At 37.8% G+C, this 15,321-nt stretch overlaps 1 protein-coding gene across 5 annotated transcripts in view; it reads right to left on the bottom strand.

Moving 5' to 3' along the window:
- Positions 1-15,321, bottom strand: part of HEPH (hephaestin) — a 156,853-nt gene that overhangs the window by 88,780 nt on the left and 52,752 nt on the right. For all 5 annotated transcript variants that reach the window (XM_043896303.1, XM_043896304.1, XM_043896301.1 and 2 more), the window contains 6 exons: positions 14,181-14,435; positions 12,605-12,773; positions 11,308-11,444; positions 6,961-7,092; positions 5,161-5,372; positions 2,523-2,673 (listed from right to left, as the gene is read on the bottom strand). In XM_043896303.1, the coding sequence (XP_043752238.1) occupies positions 2,523-2,673; positions 5,161-5,372; positions 6,961-7,092; positions 11,308-11,444; positions 12,605-12,773; positions 14,181-14,435 (1,056 nt within the window). The remainder of the gene's footprint in view (positions 1-2,522; positions 2,674-5,160; positions 5,373-6,960; positions 7,093-11,307; positions 11,445-12,604; positions 12,774-14,180; positions 14,436-15,321) is intronic.

The following is a 15,321-nucleotide window of genomic DNA, read 5'->3' on the forward strand; positions in this document are numbered from 1 at the left end:
CTGACTCTCCTCCACCATACTTCACATCCTGGCAAAACTGAACTATTCTCCACTCCCAAAACTCTTTCACATACCAAAAAAGTATCAATCTCTCCTATTCCCATTTTCCTAAAACTACCCTCCCTTGGATTCTGTAGCACCATACTTCCCTGGTTCTCTTATAGCTTTTCTGATTGTTTCTCCTCCATCTTAGTCTCATTCTCCATGCTCCTATAAAGTGTTAGAGTTCCCCAACGTTCCTTCTTCAGCTTTCAATCTATATCATCCTCTTCATCTTCACTCCCACTGCCCTGATTCTGGCTCTCATCATCTCTGGCCTGAATCCTACAGAATCTTCCTCCCTGTACTTCTACCTGTAATCTATTCCCCCATTCTTTTTTATATACACATACATACCATTATCCTGTGAGCTCAATTATTTGCCTGTGCATGTGTCTCAGATGGTAAAAAGCCTGCCTGCAATGTGGGAGACCTGAGGTCGATCCCTGGGTTGGGAAGATCCCCTGGAGAAGGAAATGGAAACCCACTCCAGTATTCTTGCCATGGACAAGAGAATTCCATGGACAGAGGGGCTTGGTGGGTTATGGTCTATGGGATTGTAAAGAGTCGGACACAACTGAGCAACTAACACACACTACAAGACCTTAAACGTGGTAGGCACTTAGAAAATACATGTTGGATTTTCACATGCTGTTCCCTCTGCTTGTAATAAATTCTCCCCCTGGTCTTTCACTACAGCAAACATTGTACACTAGCTCAAATATCACCTACCCTGTGAAGCAGAGTTATTACACTCTTTCTGGCTTCCTTGAAATTTTCTCCCCACAAAATTCTGAAATGTCACTTACCATAGAGTCCTATGATTTACTTACATTTAGCTTCTACACTAGATTAACTTAGCAGGAAGCACATCATTTTTTCAGTATCTAAGCACCTAGGATGTTGCCTAATACTTACCAAGTGCTCAATAAATTAAGTCAGGAATAAATTTGGTTCATAGACTCTATTATTTTTTCCAACTGATATAACTGACTGATAATGAGAACCAAGAGATGGAGCCAAAAGACACACTCATTCTTGACCCCATCTCACCCTGCACACACCCCTAAAAAATACAGGGAGGCCTGCTTGAAGCTGATCCCTTTTCAGTGTCCTTACACCCACTGAAACCAGCTTTAATGAGTAACTTTATTTGATAATCCCATGGGATGCTGATGAAAACATCACTAACCTCTTGATTATGCTTCCTTTACTACAATGTTTGACTGCAAAGTTTGATTCAAACTTCAAGGCTCAGTCAAGCACTTCCTTCTTCCAATAATTATTTAATTGGATTTTTCTTCAACAATGTTCTCCTCTTCTGAACTCTATATCACTTAAAAGCTATTCCACACAATTTAGCACTTAATCATAGTCTGTCTTACATGTTCTATTGACATTATTAGTCTCATTTAATTGCAAAATTCTGAGAGCTCCTTGCAAACTTGGACCATTTCTCCCTATCAATGCACTCACTGATCCACTCATCTACTCACTAATTTAGTAGTTCATCAGTTCAATAACTATTTACTATATTTTAGACCATGTAAAGTGTAAACGGATAAACAACAAATAATACTCACCTTTAAGGAGACTACAGTCTAGCAGAAGTCAAAAGCCATGTAGCAAATAACTACAATATTGAGGATTATATGGAACTTGCAATTAAAAAATCTGATAAAAATACAACAGTAGTTCAGAAGAGGGTGTCATTATCCTGGGATTGGGTGATAAGAAATGGTTACATGGAAGCAGTCATTTATGAGTAGAGTTTTAGAGAATGAGAAGAATTTCCATAGGATAAAAGCAAATATGTAAAGAGGGGCTTTTCAAGTGGAGTACAAAGCATTACATACAAAAGCTTGAGCTCAGAAAAGTACAAAGTATGTCTGTGTAGAATCCACCTGCCAAGGCAGAAGATGCAGAAGACATAGGTTCAATCCCTGGGCCAGGAAGATCCCCAGGAGCAGGAAATGGCAACCTACTCAAGTATTCTTGCCTGGAAAATTCCATGGACAGAGGAGTCTGGTAGGCTACAGTAGTCCATGGGATCACAAAGAGTTGGACATAGCTGAGCAACTGAGCACTCTACACACACATGTCTACATAGAGAAAATATCTCCATTTGGCTGTAGTAGGAGGTTGGGAAGCAAGGCTAGTGGGTGATAAGAGAGGAGATAAGACTGGAAAGGTATCATCCCAGGTTACTCTCCTCATTCTCCTAGTGGGCCCTTTGTATGCAATCCTTGTTTCACAGTACTTTTTTTTTCCAGCGTGTCCCACACTGCATAACACAGAACAAAGCACAGGAAGGTGTTAAGGATAAAATGTGCTGGCTTAGGTTTAATCCCTCAATTTAGCTTGTCTCTTAGCAGAGCTGACCAATAGAATCAATGTTTTCAGGGATGGATCATGATTAAGTCTAGGTTAGATTTTACTCATAACTTCTCAGCTATAGCCTAGGGTAAAAGCACTCTCCATACCATGCATCCGATTAGAGTCTTGAAAACCTTTGGCATCCTCTGAGAGCAGTCGGGAATCCAACATAGCAGCTGCTTGATTGGTATTGCTGTACCAGCTCTTGTTCTCATCCAACACAGTAAAAAGGAGAAAGAATTCTTTATCCACTCCTTTCTGTAGTCCCAGTGGAAAAAAACAAAGGGGAATGACAACAGTTTTAGCAGTTGTGAACTGTGCAGCTTCAGACCCCAGTGATCCTTGATTATTTTCCATTTCCTTTCCAAACACAGAGCCAAATCCATATCTCCTGCCTAGAGCTATAGTTGATGCTAAGAAGTTTTTCCTCGGGTAATTTCAAATTGCAGGTAGATAAAGGTGGCTTCTCAGCGGTGGCCATAGGACTGGGAAAGGTCAGTTTTCATTCCAATCCCAAAGAAAGGCAATCCCAAAGAATGTTCAAACTACCACACAATTGCACCCATCTCACACGTTAGTAAAGTAATGCTCAAAATTCTCCAAGCCAGGCTTCAGCAATACGTGAACCATGAACTTCCAGATGTTCAAGCTGGTTTAAGAAAAGGCAGAGGAACCAGAGATCAAATTGCCAACATCCGCTGGATCATCAAAGAAGCAAGAGAGTTCCAGAAAAACATCTATTTCTTTTTTATTGATTACGCCAAAGCCTTTGACTGTGTAGATCACAATAAACTGTGGAAAATTCTGAAAGAGATGGGAATACCAGACCACCTGACCTGCCTCTTGAGAAACCTGTATGCATGTCAGGAAGCAACAGTTAGAACTGGACATGGAACAACAGACTGGTTCCAAACAGGAAAAGGAGTACATCAAGGCTGTATATTGTCACCCTGCTTATTTAACTTATATGCAGAGTACGTCATGAGAAAGGCTGGGCTGGAAGCACAAGCTGGAATCAAGATTGCTGGGAGAAATATCAATAACCTCATAGGCAGAAGACACCACCCTTATGGCAGAAAGTGAAGAGGAACTAAAAAGCCTCTTGATGAAAGTGAAAGAGGAGAGTGAAAAAGTTGGCTTAAAGCTTAACATTCAGAAAACTAAGACCATGGCATCTGGTCCCATCATTTCATGGCAAATAGATGGGGAAACAGTGGAAACAGCATCAGACTTTATTTTTCTGGGCTCCAAAATCACTGCAGATGGTGATTGCAGCCATGAAATTAAAAGATGCTTACTCCTTGGAAGGAAAGTTATGACCAGCCTAGATAGAATATTAAAAAGCAGAGACATTACTTTGCCAACAAAGGTCCGTCTAGTCAAGGCTATGGTTTTTCCAGTGGTCATGTATGGATGTGAGAGTTGGACTGTGAAGAAAGCTGAGCACCAAACAATTGATGCTTTTGAACTGTGGTGTTGGAGAAGACTCTTGAGAGTCCCTTGGACTGCAAGGAGATCCAACCAGTCCATTCTAAAGGAGATAATTCCTGGGTGTTCATTGGAAGGACTGATGCTGAAGCTGAAACTCCAATACTTTGGCCACCCCTGTAAAGAGTTGACTCATTGGAAAAGACCCTAATGCTGGGAGGGATTGGGGACAGGAAGCAAAGGGGATGACAGAGGATGAGATGGCTGGATGGCATCACTGACTCGATGGACATGAGTTTGAGTAAACTCCATGATTTGATGATGGACAGGGAGGCCTGGCGTGCTGCGATTCATGGGGTCACAAAGAGTCAAACACGACTGAGTGACTGAATTGAACTGAACTGAACTGAAAGGTGGTTAGAATAAAGTTATAAGACTGGAGGGGAGAAATGCAAGAAAGGGGGCAGGGAAAAATTAAAAGATTATGATGAAGAGGTACAGAGTATGATAGAAGCGAGCCTGGAATCAACTAGGGGCAGGAGTGGGGAAGATGGCTAGGAGATCAGAAGGGGACTCTATGGGGGGATAAGTTAGAAAATAAAATAAAAAATAAGTATATTAATTATTAACATATTTTTATCAATTATTAATTTTACTAATATTATAACTGTTTACTAGATATCAGACACTGTACTAAGCACTCTATATGGATTATTTTAATTAATCTTCACAGAAAGCCAAGATATTTACTTCCATTGTTAACCTTTTACTATAGATGATAAAATTGAGGCAAAGAGAGGTTAAATAATTTGACCAAAGTTAAACAGCTAAGAGTTGTGGGCTGAATATAAAAGAAGACAAGAAAATAGTAGGGAAGATTTGGAGATTAAGAGCAAGTTTTAAGGGCCACTGAGATTTTTAAAAAATGAGGAGATGCTGGCAGAATATAAAATTGAAAGGAATAGACACTAAGGAAGATGTGTGTTTGTGAACAGAATAGCATGCAAAATAGCATGAGGTCATGACTGATCTGTGTAGTTGTATGGTAGAAACTAACACAACATCGTAAAGCAATTAACCTCCAATTAAAAAAAAAGTAAAAAGAAGAAGAAAAGGGGAAAAAAATAAAGTTTAGACAAACAGATGAGGCAAAAAAAAAAAATAGCATGAGGTCACCAACTATTAATTTCCAATTCAACAACTTGGTTAATTTTTATGCTCTTATTTTTAGAACCCAGATCCATGCATAACTTCTATTTAGCAACCCAGCTTCATCATCTTCCCAGCAGGCTTTCCAGCCAGAAACCTTGACAATACCTGCTTGCCATCTGTACCCAAGGCGCCAGCCTTGCATACCAGCAGGGGGCCCACCAGACCAGAATTGGTATCTCTTATGGGATCTGCAGCAGAGAAGTATGTCCAGGTGAGACATGCAGGATCCTGAACAGTGGGGCCAGCATGTGGAGGGACTGTCCAGCGGTATGTTACTTTCTCAAAGGGCCTAGCCACTAAGCCAGGGTGGGAAGAGTCTGCAGGAAAAACATAGAATTTATTGCTCACATTGGCTAGAGTATCAACATCTCCAAATAGTGGAATAAGATCATAAACTACAAAGGCATTTTGGAATTTATTACATGGTAGTAAAATTGAGGATGATTTTAACTTATTTTTTCTTGTTCATTCATTGTTCCTAACTCTTTAAAGTTTTGAACATACAGAAAACCTTAAAGGATAGTACAATAATCACTCTACCACTTGGAGCTGATTGTTAACATTTGGCCATCCTTCTTTTTGGATTTTATTTTTAAAATTTATTTATCAATTTTTTTACAGTAGGGACTTGTTGGTTATCTATTTTATCACAGGCTTAGCCATCTTAAATTTATCTAAATCTATGTATATGGTTACTTTTTCTAAATCATTGGGAAGTGAAATGCAAGAATAATGACATTTTACTTCTATATACATCAGTAACCATATCTTATACTATTGCAATAAGATTACCACACCTCAAAAATACCCTAATACCATCTAATATCCAGTGTATATAAAAAAATCCAATCTCCAAAATGTCTTTTATACAACCAAAATTAGACAAGGATTTCATGTTGCCCTTGGTGTTGTTGTCTCTTTAATTTTTCCCGCTTTGGCACTGATTTCTTGAAAAGTCTAGACCAGTTGCATTGTAGAATATTCTTTTATTCTAGATTTGTCTGTAACTTTGCTTTTTATGCTTTCAGTATTTTTTTTTTTTTTGGTACTTTTGACTTGAGATTAGCATGCATGTGTTAGCATTACTCTCAAGGAAAAGAAGAAATTAGCTACCCAATAATCCCACTTGTAGGATTCTTTCCTGAGGTAGTAATTCAAACCAAATGTACATATTCATTCATTGCAACATGATTTACAATATCAAAAAAATAATGAAAGCAATGTGCATGTCTAAATGATAGAGGATAAGGTAACTATTTTTACCTTATTGCATAGTCATTAAAATGTCTGTAACATTATAATGACATAGAAGATGGGCACAATATAAAGCTAAGTGAAAACAGTAAGATACCAAAGTGTACAAAACATATCATTATAAATCTATACAGTTGTATAAACACAAAAAATATGAAAAAGTATATCAAAATGTAATGGCAATCTACCTACGGGGTCTATTTAATTTATAATTTTCCATTTTTATCAAAGTTCCATAACATATATATGTTATTTTTATAACCAGAATATATTTATATTTAAAAGTTGTCTCATTGATCCCAGCTCTGTCTCACTATAATATCATACTCAACAACATCCATCCATGGCAGTTAATTCTGCCTTCTTTTCTCTGCTTCTTCCCCCTATTTATATATCCTCTAGAGCAGGAGTGCCCAAACTCCAGAATCTAATGCCTGATGATCTGAGGTGGAGCTGATGCAATAATAACAGAAATAAAGTGAACAATAAATGCAATGCACTTGAATCATCCTAAAACAATTCTCCCCAACTCGGTCTATGGAAAAATTGTCTTCCATGAAACCAGTCCCTGATACCCAAAAGGTTGGAGACTGCTGCTCTAGAGGTACCTGCTATTTGCAGCCCACATTTCTTGAAACCCTGCCTGCTCACCATCATTGTACACTGTTCCCTCAGAGTCCTTCTCATAAAAAACTCCATGAGGCTGTATGCTGAATGGCTGGGAGGCACGGTTGTAGAAGATCACCAGGATGGTGTCACCCACCTCAGCCCGGATTACTGGTCCTGGAAAATGGGAAGGAGAGACAATGGGAATAAAAACACTGATGACAAGGGAGGACGGAAACAGAAGGGAAAGGAAACAGAAATGTAAAAGAAAACTTTTCTCTCTGCAATAATAAGAATAATCTTTTTCTAGTATATTGCCATTTATAGTTATAAAAAGCAATTTAAAATCCACTATTTCAGGCTGCCCTGGTGGCTCAGTTGTAAAGAGTCCACCTGCCAATGTGGAAGACATAGGTTCAATCCCAGATACAGGAGGATCCCATGCCTCAGAGCAGCTAATCCATGCACTACAACTACTGAGCCTGTATTATAGAGCCTAGGAGCCACAACTACTGAGCCTACAAGCCACAATTACTGAAGCCCAAGTGCTCTGGAGTCTGTGCTCCACAACAAGAGATGCCACCACAATGAGAAGCCTACTTACCACAACTAGAGAGTGGCCCCTGCTTTCTGCAACTAGAGGAAAACCTGCACAACAATGAAGACCCAGCATAGCCAAAAAGACTCAAATTACTAAAATCAGAAATGAAAGTAGGGACATTACTACTAGTCCCATAGAAGTGAAAAAAATAAGATTATAAGAGAATGCTATTAACAATTGTACATGAACAAATAGATGAATTTCTAGAACAGAAAACCTACCAAGACTGAAGTGTGAAGAAATAGAAAATCTGAAAGACAAATAAGATTGAACCATTAATCAAAAATATGGCAACTAAGAAAAGCCAGATGGCTTTACTGGTGAATTCTACTAAACATTTAAAGAACTACTACCAATCCTCAAATATTCCCCAAAAATTGGAAAGGAGGGATTTCTATGAGGTCAGCATTACACTGATATCAAAGTTTGACAAAGATATTACAAGAAAACAAAAGCTATACACCAATATTACTTCTGAACACTAATGCAAAAATCCCCAACAAAATACTAGCAAATGAAATTCAGTAGCATATTAAAAAGATTACATATCTTGACTAAGTAATATTTATTCTTGGAATGCAAGAATGTTTCAACACACAAAAAACAATCAGTGTAATACACTATGTTAACAAAATAAAAGAAAAAAATTATCATCTTGGTTAATGCAGAAAAAAACACGACAAAATTGAACACCCTTTAATAATACAAAACATTCAAAAGCTAGGAATAGAAAAAGACTGCTTTGACATAATAAAAGCCATATATGAAAAACCCACAGCAAACATCATACTTGATGTTGAAAGACTGAAACTTTTCCTCTGAGATTAGGAACAAGCAAGGATGTTTGCTTTTACCACTTCTATTCCATATATTACTGGAATTTCTAGCCAGAGCAATTAGTCAAGGAAAAGAAATAAAAGATATCCAAACTGGAAATGAAGAAGTACATATCTCTATTTGCAGATGATATGATTCTTATCATAATTATTTGGAAAATCCTAAAGCTTACACACACACACACACACACACACACACACACACACACACACACACACACACACACACACACAAATTAAAATAAATGAATTCCTCAAAAAAGTAGAATACAAAGTCAAGACACAAAAGTCAGTTGCACTAACAGTGAAAAATCTGAAAGATAAATTACAGAAGCAATTTCATTTATAATACCATGAAAAGAATAAAATACCTAGACATTATTTAACCAAAGAGGTGAAAGATTTGTAGAAAGAAAACTATAAACCATTGATAAAATACACATGAAAGTGGAAATACATCCCATGTTCGTAGGTGAGAAGAATTAATATTGTTAAAATGTCAATTCCACATGAGCAATGTATATGTAATCTTAAGGGACTCCAAGCAGCAAAAACAATCTTTGGGGTTAAGAACAAACTGGAAGACATTACATGTCCTGATTTTAAAACTTACTACAAAGCTATGGTAATCAAACCAGTGTGGTAGTAGCATAAAGACGACAGATATATAGACCAATGGAATAGCATAGAGAGCCCAGAAATAAATCCTCACAGATATGAGGGCAACTTTTTAAACAAATGGTGTTGGGAAAACTGAATTTATACATGCAAAAGAGTGGCTAGACCTTCACCTAACATCATATGCAAAAAAATTAACTAAAAATCATCAAAGATCTAAATTTGCCTAAAACAATACAACTGTTTATAAACATATGGCAAAATCTTCAGGACACTGGATTTGGCAGTGATTTCTTGGCTATGACATCAAAGGCACAAGGTAATTAAAAAATACTGTATTTCATGAAAAAAAATTAAATGTGTATCAAGAGACACTACCAACAGGGTCTACCTGGTGGTCTAGTGGTTAAGATTCCACACTTCCAAGTCAGGGGGTACAGGCTCAATACCTGGTTGGGAAGCTAAGATCCTACAGGCCATGAAACACAGCCAAGAAAAAGAAGAAGAAGAAGAAGAACAGTACCAACAGAGTGAAAAGGCAGTCCACAGAATGAGAGAAAATATTTGCAAATCATATGTGACAAGGGATTAACATCCAGAATACATAGAGAACTCCTAAAACTCAACAACAAAAAGATAGTTCAAATAAAGATGCACAAAGGACTTGAATAGACATTTTTCCAAAGAAGATATGCAAACAGCCAATGGGCACATGAAACGATGCTCAACATCACTAATCATCAGGAAAATGCAAGCCAAAACTACAATGAGCTATCTCTTCATACCCATTAGGATAGATAATATGAGAAAAATAAGTGTTGCCAAGGATGTATAGAAATTAGAACCCCTTGTGCACTGCTGGTGGGAGTGTAAAATGGTGCAGTTACTGTGGAAAACACCATGGCAGTTCCTCAAATAATAAAACTAGAACTACCATGAGATCCAGCAATTTCATTTCTGTGTATATACCCAAAGCAATTGAAAGCATGCCTCAAAGAAACATTTGTGTACCCATATTCATAACAACATTATTCCCAATGGCTAAAATGTGGACAGAAACCAACTGTTCACTGATAGACAAATAAATAAGTTTAGCAAAACGTATGTACCTACAGTGGAAATTCTGCGATATACTACAACATGGCTAGACCTTAAGGACATTATACTAAGTGAAATGTCAGTCACAAAAAGACAAATATTGTATAATTCCACTTATATGAGGTACTTAAGGTAATCAAAATCATAGAGACAGAAGGTATTAATAGAATAGTGATTGCCAAGGGTTGGGGGGGAGAATAGGTACTTATTTGTTAATTGGTATACTGTTTCAGTTTTACAAGATGGAAAGAGTATGAAAATGGATGGTGGTGATGGCTGTGAAATGTTATAAATGTACTTAATACCATTGAACTACATACTTTAAAATGATTAAGATGGTAAATTTTATGTTAAGCATATTTTGCCACAATAAAATTGAAGAAAAAAAAAAAAAAGACTGGGAACCTATACTGAATACCAGCTAATGATAGCTCTTTCTACTCTCCACTCACCCTCTTTCCAAACCAAGGTGTGCTTCTACTCCTTATTATCTCCCTATCCAACTAATGAAACACCAATTGTCCATTATCAGATTTCTGAAAATCAACTGGTAAATATCTAACCCCAGAATATGGTCTATTATATTATTTCATTTTCAAAGTTTTCTCCCATTTAATCTATCTCGTTGCCTGGCTCAACTAGGTGAATAAGCCACACCCAACCTTCCTATACTATTTCAGTGCTATACTGTGCTTTAGACCTTTTAGATAACTTCCTTAGGTCAGGTTCTAAGCTTTGTTCTACATCCCTCACCATAGCAACCATGTCTACATGTCATGCCATTTGCTCCTGGTCCCATATTTCCAAGATCCTGAACAGTCTTACTGCCTTAAACAGCCCCTCAGAAATATACCTAGAGAATAATGTTTAAAACTATGATCTGTACAGTACTGCTATCAGAAGATGTTCAGCGTAAAAAAAAAAAGTTTCAGTAGTCAAATATATATAAGAAATGATGTATATTTTGCTCCCATCACAGAGATTCATGATGAACAAAAATAAATCCACAGCTCTGGGAAGCCCTGCACATAAGAATACTATTTGACTATGTTTAACTTAGTGTTTTGCAGACATTTTTAGACCCATAACCCTTTTCCACAAAACACTACTCTCTTGGGACTCATTCTGAGAAATGTTGGTCTAGATCATGTTTCTGAGTGGCTACCAGGCTCCAGTTTTTAAACCCTCCCCAATTCTCTGGCTCTAGTCAATTAAATTCATAAGTTAAGGATTCCTTACCCAGAATTCCAAGATGCTTATCTTCCTCCAGCTGCACCTTTTCCTGGAATGTCTCATCTTGGAAGGCTTCATATCGAACTTTCCAGTAAGTGCCCCCAATTCGGATGGAGCTCTTCTGGAAGAATTTATCTGAGCCACTGGCATATAAGGAGGCAAATACCAAATTATTTAGCCATACATCAAATAGATTCCCATTGCACACTTGTTCTTATCAAGTTATGGATTTTTGTTTAGGAAGGACCTCAGAGATCATCCAGGTTAACTTCCACCTAGTGACAGTATCTCCTCTGGCAAAACACAAATTAATGATGCAAAGCTTCTGCTTTAGCCTTTCCAAGATCAGGGAACTCATTTTCAGAGAAAATAATTCCTCTTACTGTTGGATAGTTTTTATGATTGGAGTTCTTTATAGTAGGCTGAAATCTTCTTGCTTGTAAGTTCTAGATGCTGGGATCAGTTCTATTCTCCAGAGTTACATAGTCTTACATCTGTCTTTAATCATCCTCAGGTACTCTAAATCCTTTCTCACCTTAATATCTTTCATTTAAAAATGAAAGCACACTAACTTAGAAAGACCAGTTGTAGATTCTTAGAAGCCATGCTGACACCCAAGTACCTATTTTCCTATATTTTCTGCAGATTCATTCTATTATTTTCTACTGGAGAATAAACATGATTTTGTGTTCTATAGAATTTTCCATAAACTCTCTTAGTCATCTATCAAGTGCATCTTTTAAAAAAACCTGGAATCACTGATAGCCCAGTGAGTCAGTGTAACCTAAGGCCCAGCAACTGATTAGGGCACCAACCTTCTACTCTATCTTGCCCATATCTGAGTCATGAATGAAGCATGAAAATTTGGAGAAATTCCTCAAAAAGGATGGACATGGAATGACCAAAAGGCAGGTTCCTTCCCTTCTTCTTATACTTTTCAGAGTACATTTTACACTTCAGCTTAAATGTGTCCTTCAGACTATGGTAAAGAAAGAAAGGAGCAACATGATAAATAATTGTTAAATTAGAATTGGAGAAATGTAATTTTAAATAACATGACCCCATCTTGGCCTTCTTTTCTGTTTGGACCCTTGGCTGGGAATATGACATGACCATACAAAAAGCTTTATAACTCTCCAAGAGCAGGCACTCCTGCAGGGTCACAAGAATTTGATTAATAGTTGTGCCATTAACTCCAGACAATGATTGTGATCCCCAAGTGAAGTGAGAGATTTCTGAGAGGGAGTAATAGGTGTTTGTGGGTGGACTAAGGAGTAGAGAGAGGAAACACATTACTTCTTACCTGCCTGGCTCCCTCAAATTCTTTCCCGTACTCCCATCATGCCCCAAAGGGCCATAGTCCCATTGAATCTCATGGGCCTCAATGAAGTACTGCCGGACTTTGCCTGTGAGTAAGTTCATGGGAGGTGCCATGGAGCAAGACTTGACCTTGTAGAGTGCTTGCATGCCATCTGGAGGAAAAACATCAAGGCTGGCTCCATTCTGCCCAATACATCTTTTACCCAGGTGACTCATCTTCCTCCTTTTCCTATTGTTTCCCGCTTTCACCCTTCACTAGGCTCTCTACCCCTCCCTCCAAATGAGCTACTTTCTCTTACTCCTAAAGAGCCTGACTGGGAGAGGGAGACAGGGAGTACAAGTGGGAATTCAAGTATCTCCCACATGCTCACCACTACTAACTCATTTATCAGACCTTCATTCTTGCCTCTGCAAAATACTTACACTGTAGTAGCATCACAGAACTTGAAGTCAAAATACCTGAATTCCAAGTCCAAGCCTTATCACTATCTATAGGAACTCAGACAAGTCACTTCCTAGATCTGAGCTTAACCTCTAATTTGTAAATGGGGAGAATAGAGAAATCTACTACACTAGGACCATGGGAGTATCAAATTTTAAAAAGAAGAGTGTTATTTGTAAAATGGGAAGCTTCCAAAGTAAAGGAACATCTACATACGAAGATGAAGCTTCACACTTGGGACTGTCAGGAAAGTGTAGATTCTAAGTAGTGTTTCCAAATGTGGAATTTGTTACATTGAGACATAGTGGTAATGGATGATACTGTGTTATATTTGGCTGTGTATAGAGGTCATTCAGGTACATTATCTCATTTGAGTCTCACAACATCCCAAGGAGATATGAAATTTGAAATTAGAAATCTGAGCTATGAAGGAAGAGGAGATAAGGATATTAATTTTCATTGAATGTGTACCATCTGCTAGACCCTTTATTAGGTGATTTACATATTTTAGTTACTTCCTTCAGTCCTCATAACTAGCCTGTGAAACAGACTTAATGTTCCCTTTTGCAGACAAAGTTTTTTTTCTAAGGATCAGAGAGGTTACATAACTTGCCCAAGATTACATAGCTAGTCAGAGGTAGAATTAAGTTTTAATTGCCTATCTTCCAACTGCACATTTGAGTGCTCATTTTCTTCTCTTGTATCCATTCTTGGTCTCATCATTCCCCCGTCTCTAAGCTTCAAAATTCCATTATCTCTCTGAAACCTCTTTACAACTTTATAAGGTGGGAATTATTATTGCAATCCTTATATGAGGAAACATAGACTCAAAAAATGTGACATGACTTACCAAAGGTTCACTCATCCATTCCTATACAATCTTATGTTAGAGATGGGGAAGATAAAACCCAGAGAGCATGCCCAAGGTCAACCTGCAATTTAATGACTGAGCCAAGAAGGAACCTGGAATCCCAGAATTCTAATGTTTCATCATTTACATCCAGTTATCTCACCTGAAAGACAAATCTTATGGCTCCAGGTCAGAAACCCAGGCTCCTGATAACCATCACTGCCACCTACCTCCTATAACTAAAGGATCAGAGATGTTGGATCTCACCTTGCAAATGACTATTCACTTGGCAGCTGATTAACCAGGTGCCAGGTTCCTGGGGCACCATCTCAGCACTCACAAAAGTGGCTGGAAAGATATGAGCCACATCAGTTCTATGACCTCGGATGGTCAGCATCTGTCCATGGAAGAAAACCGTGTGGACATCTACCTCATTGCCCATGCCAAACAAGTGCCAGGCCACACGTTTCTGTGCACACATACTTAGATCTGGCAAGTTTCCAAATACATAGCCATTTATTGCTGCAAAATAAAACACAAAGAAAATATCAGAGTTAGGAAATGATAGCCCAATGAGAGAAGCCTTACCATCTGACAATAATAATAGGTAACACTTAGGTGAGGTTTCGAAGAGTACACTGTGCTGACCGTATGCATTATCTCATATAAATCTCACAAACAGTCCTAGGAAATAGCAGAATTCACTGGTATGGAAAAAAAAAAGTGAAAATCTAGGCTCAGAGAGGTAAAGTTATTAATACTTCTCTCCCAAGACCACAGAGGAATTAAGTGGTAGAGCCAGGATTCCAACCCAACAATCTGAGGAAACTTTCTAAGAAATGGAGTTTTATTTTATAAACCTTCTTTCCTTCTAGGCCAATTTCCTTCTGAAATTTCCACAGGGGAAATTGTCAAGTTAACTAACTAATTGTCATTACAAGCAATTGGTATAAAACTCAAGAGAAATTTGAGCTGTTCAAACCATCTTTCACATATTCCCCTTGAGTTTTCACCTCCTCTTGGCACTCTGGTTTTGAGCCTACCTCTGTCACTATGTAAGTCACTCCTATAATTAAACAAAAGCAAAATCAACTTTTTTCATTTTTAGAATCCATTTTCATTTTCTGTCCATGCCTTAGGACTTCTGTGCCTTTTGTTTGTTTTACATTTAATTAAGATGGTTAACACCCTTAAGGGAACTCATTTCTTTTCTCTACAAAACATGTAATTTTTCCAGTTTGCATCCTTTTTAGAACAAAGAAATGTTAACTAGTTATATCATTTGGCAACCATAGCCAGTGACTAAGCATAGAGTATATGACTTTGGAATCAACAACCCTGGGCTGTTCCACGTTAGAAGGCAAGGTACCTAATGGCAAGAGCCTAGCCAGAGAGATTAGGGTTGGAA

This window comes from Cervus elaphus, chromosome X, assembly GCF_910594005.1.
Source record: "Cervus elaphus chromosome X, mCerEla1.1, whole genome shotgun sequence".
Classification (NCBI taxonomy): domain Eukaryota; kingdom Metazoa; phylum Chordata; class Mammalia; order Artiodactyla; family Cervidae; genus Cervus; species Cervus elaphus.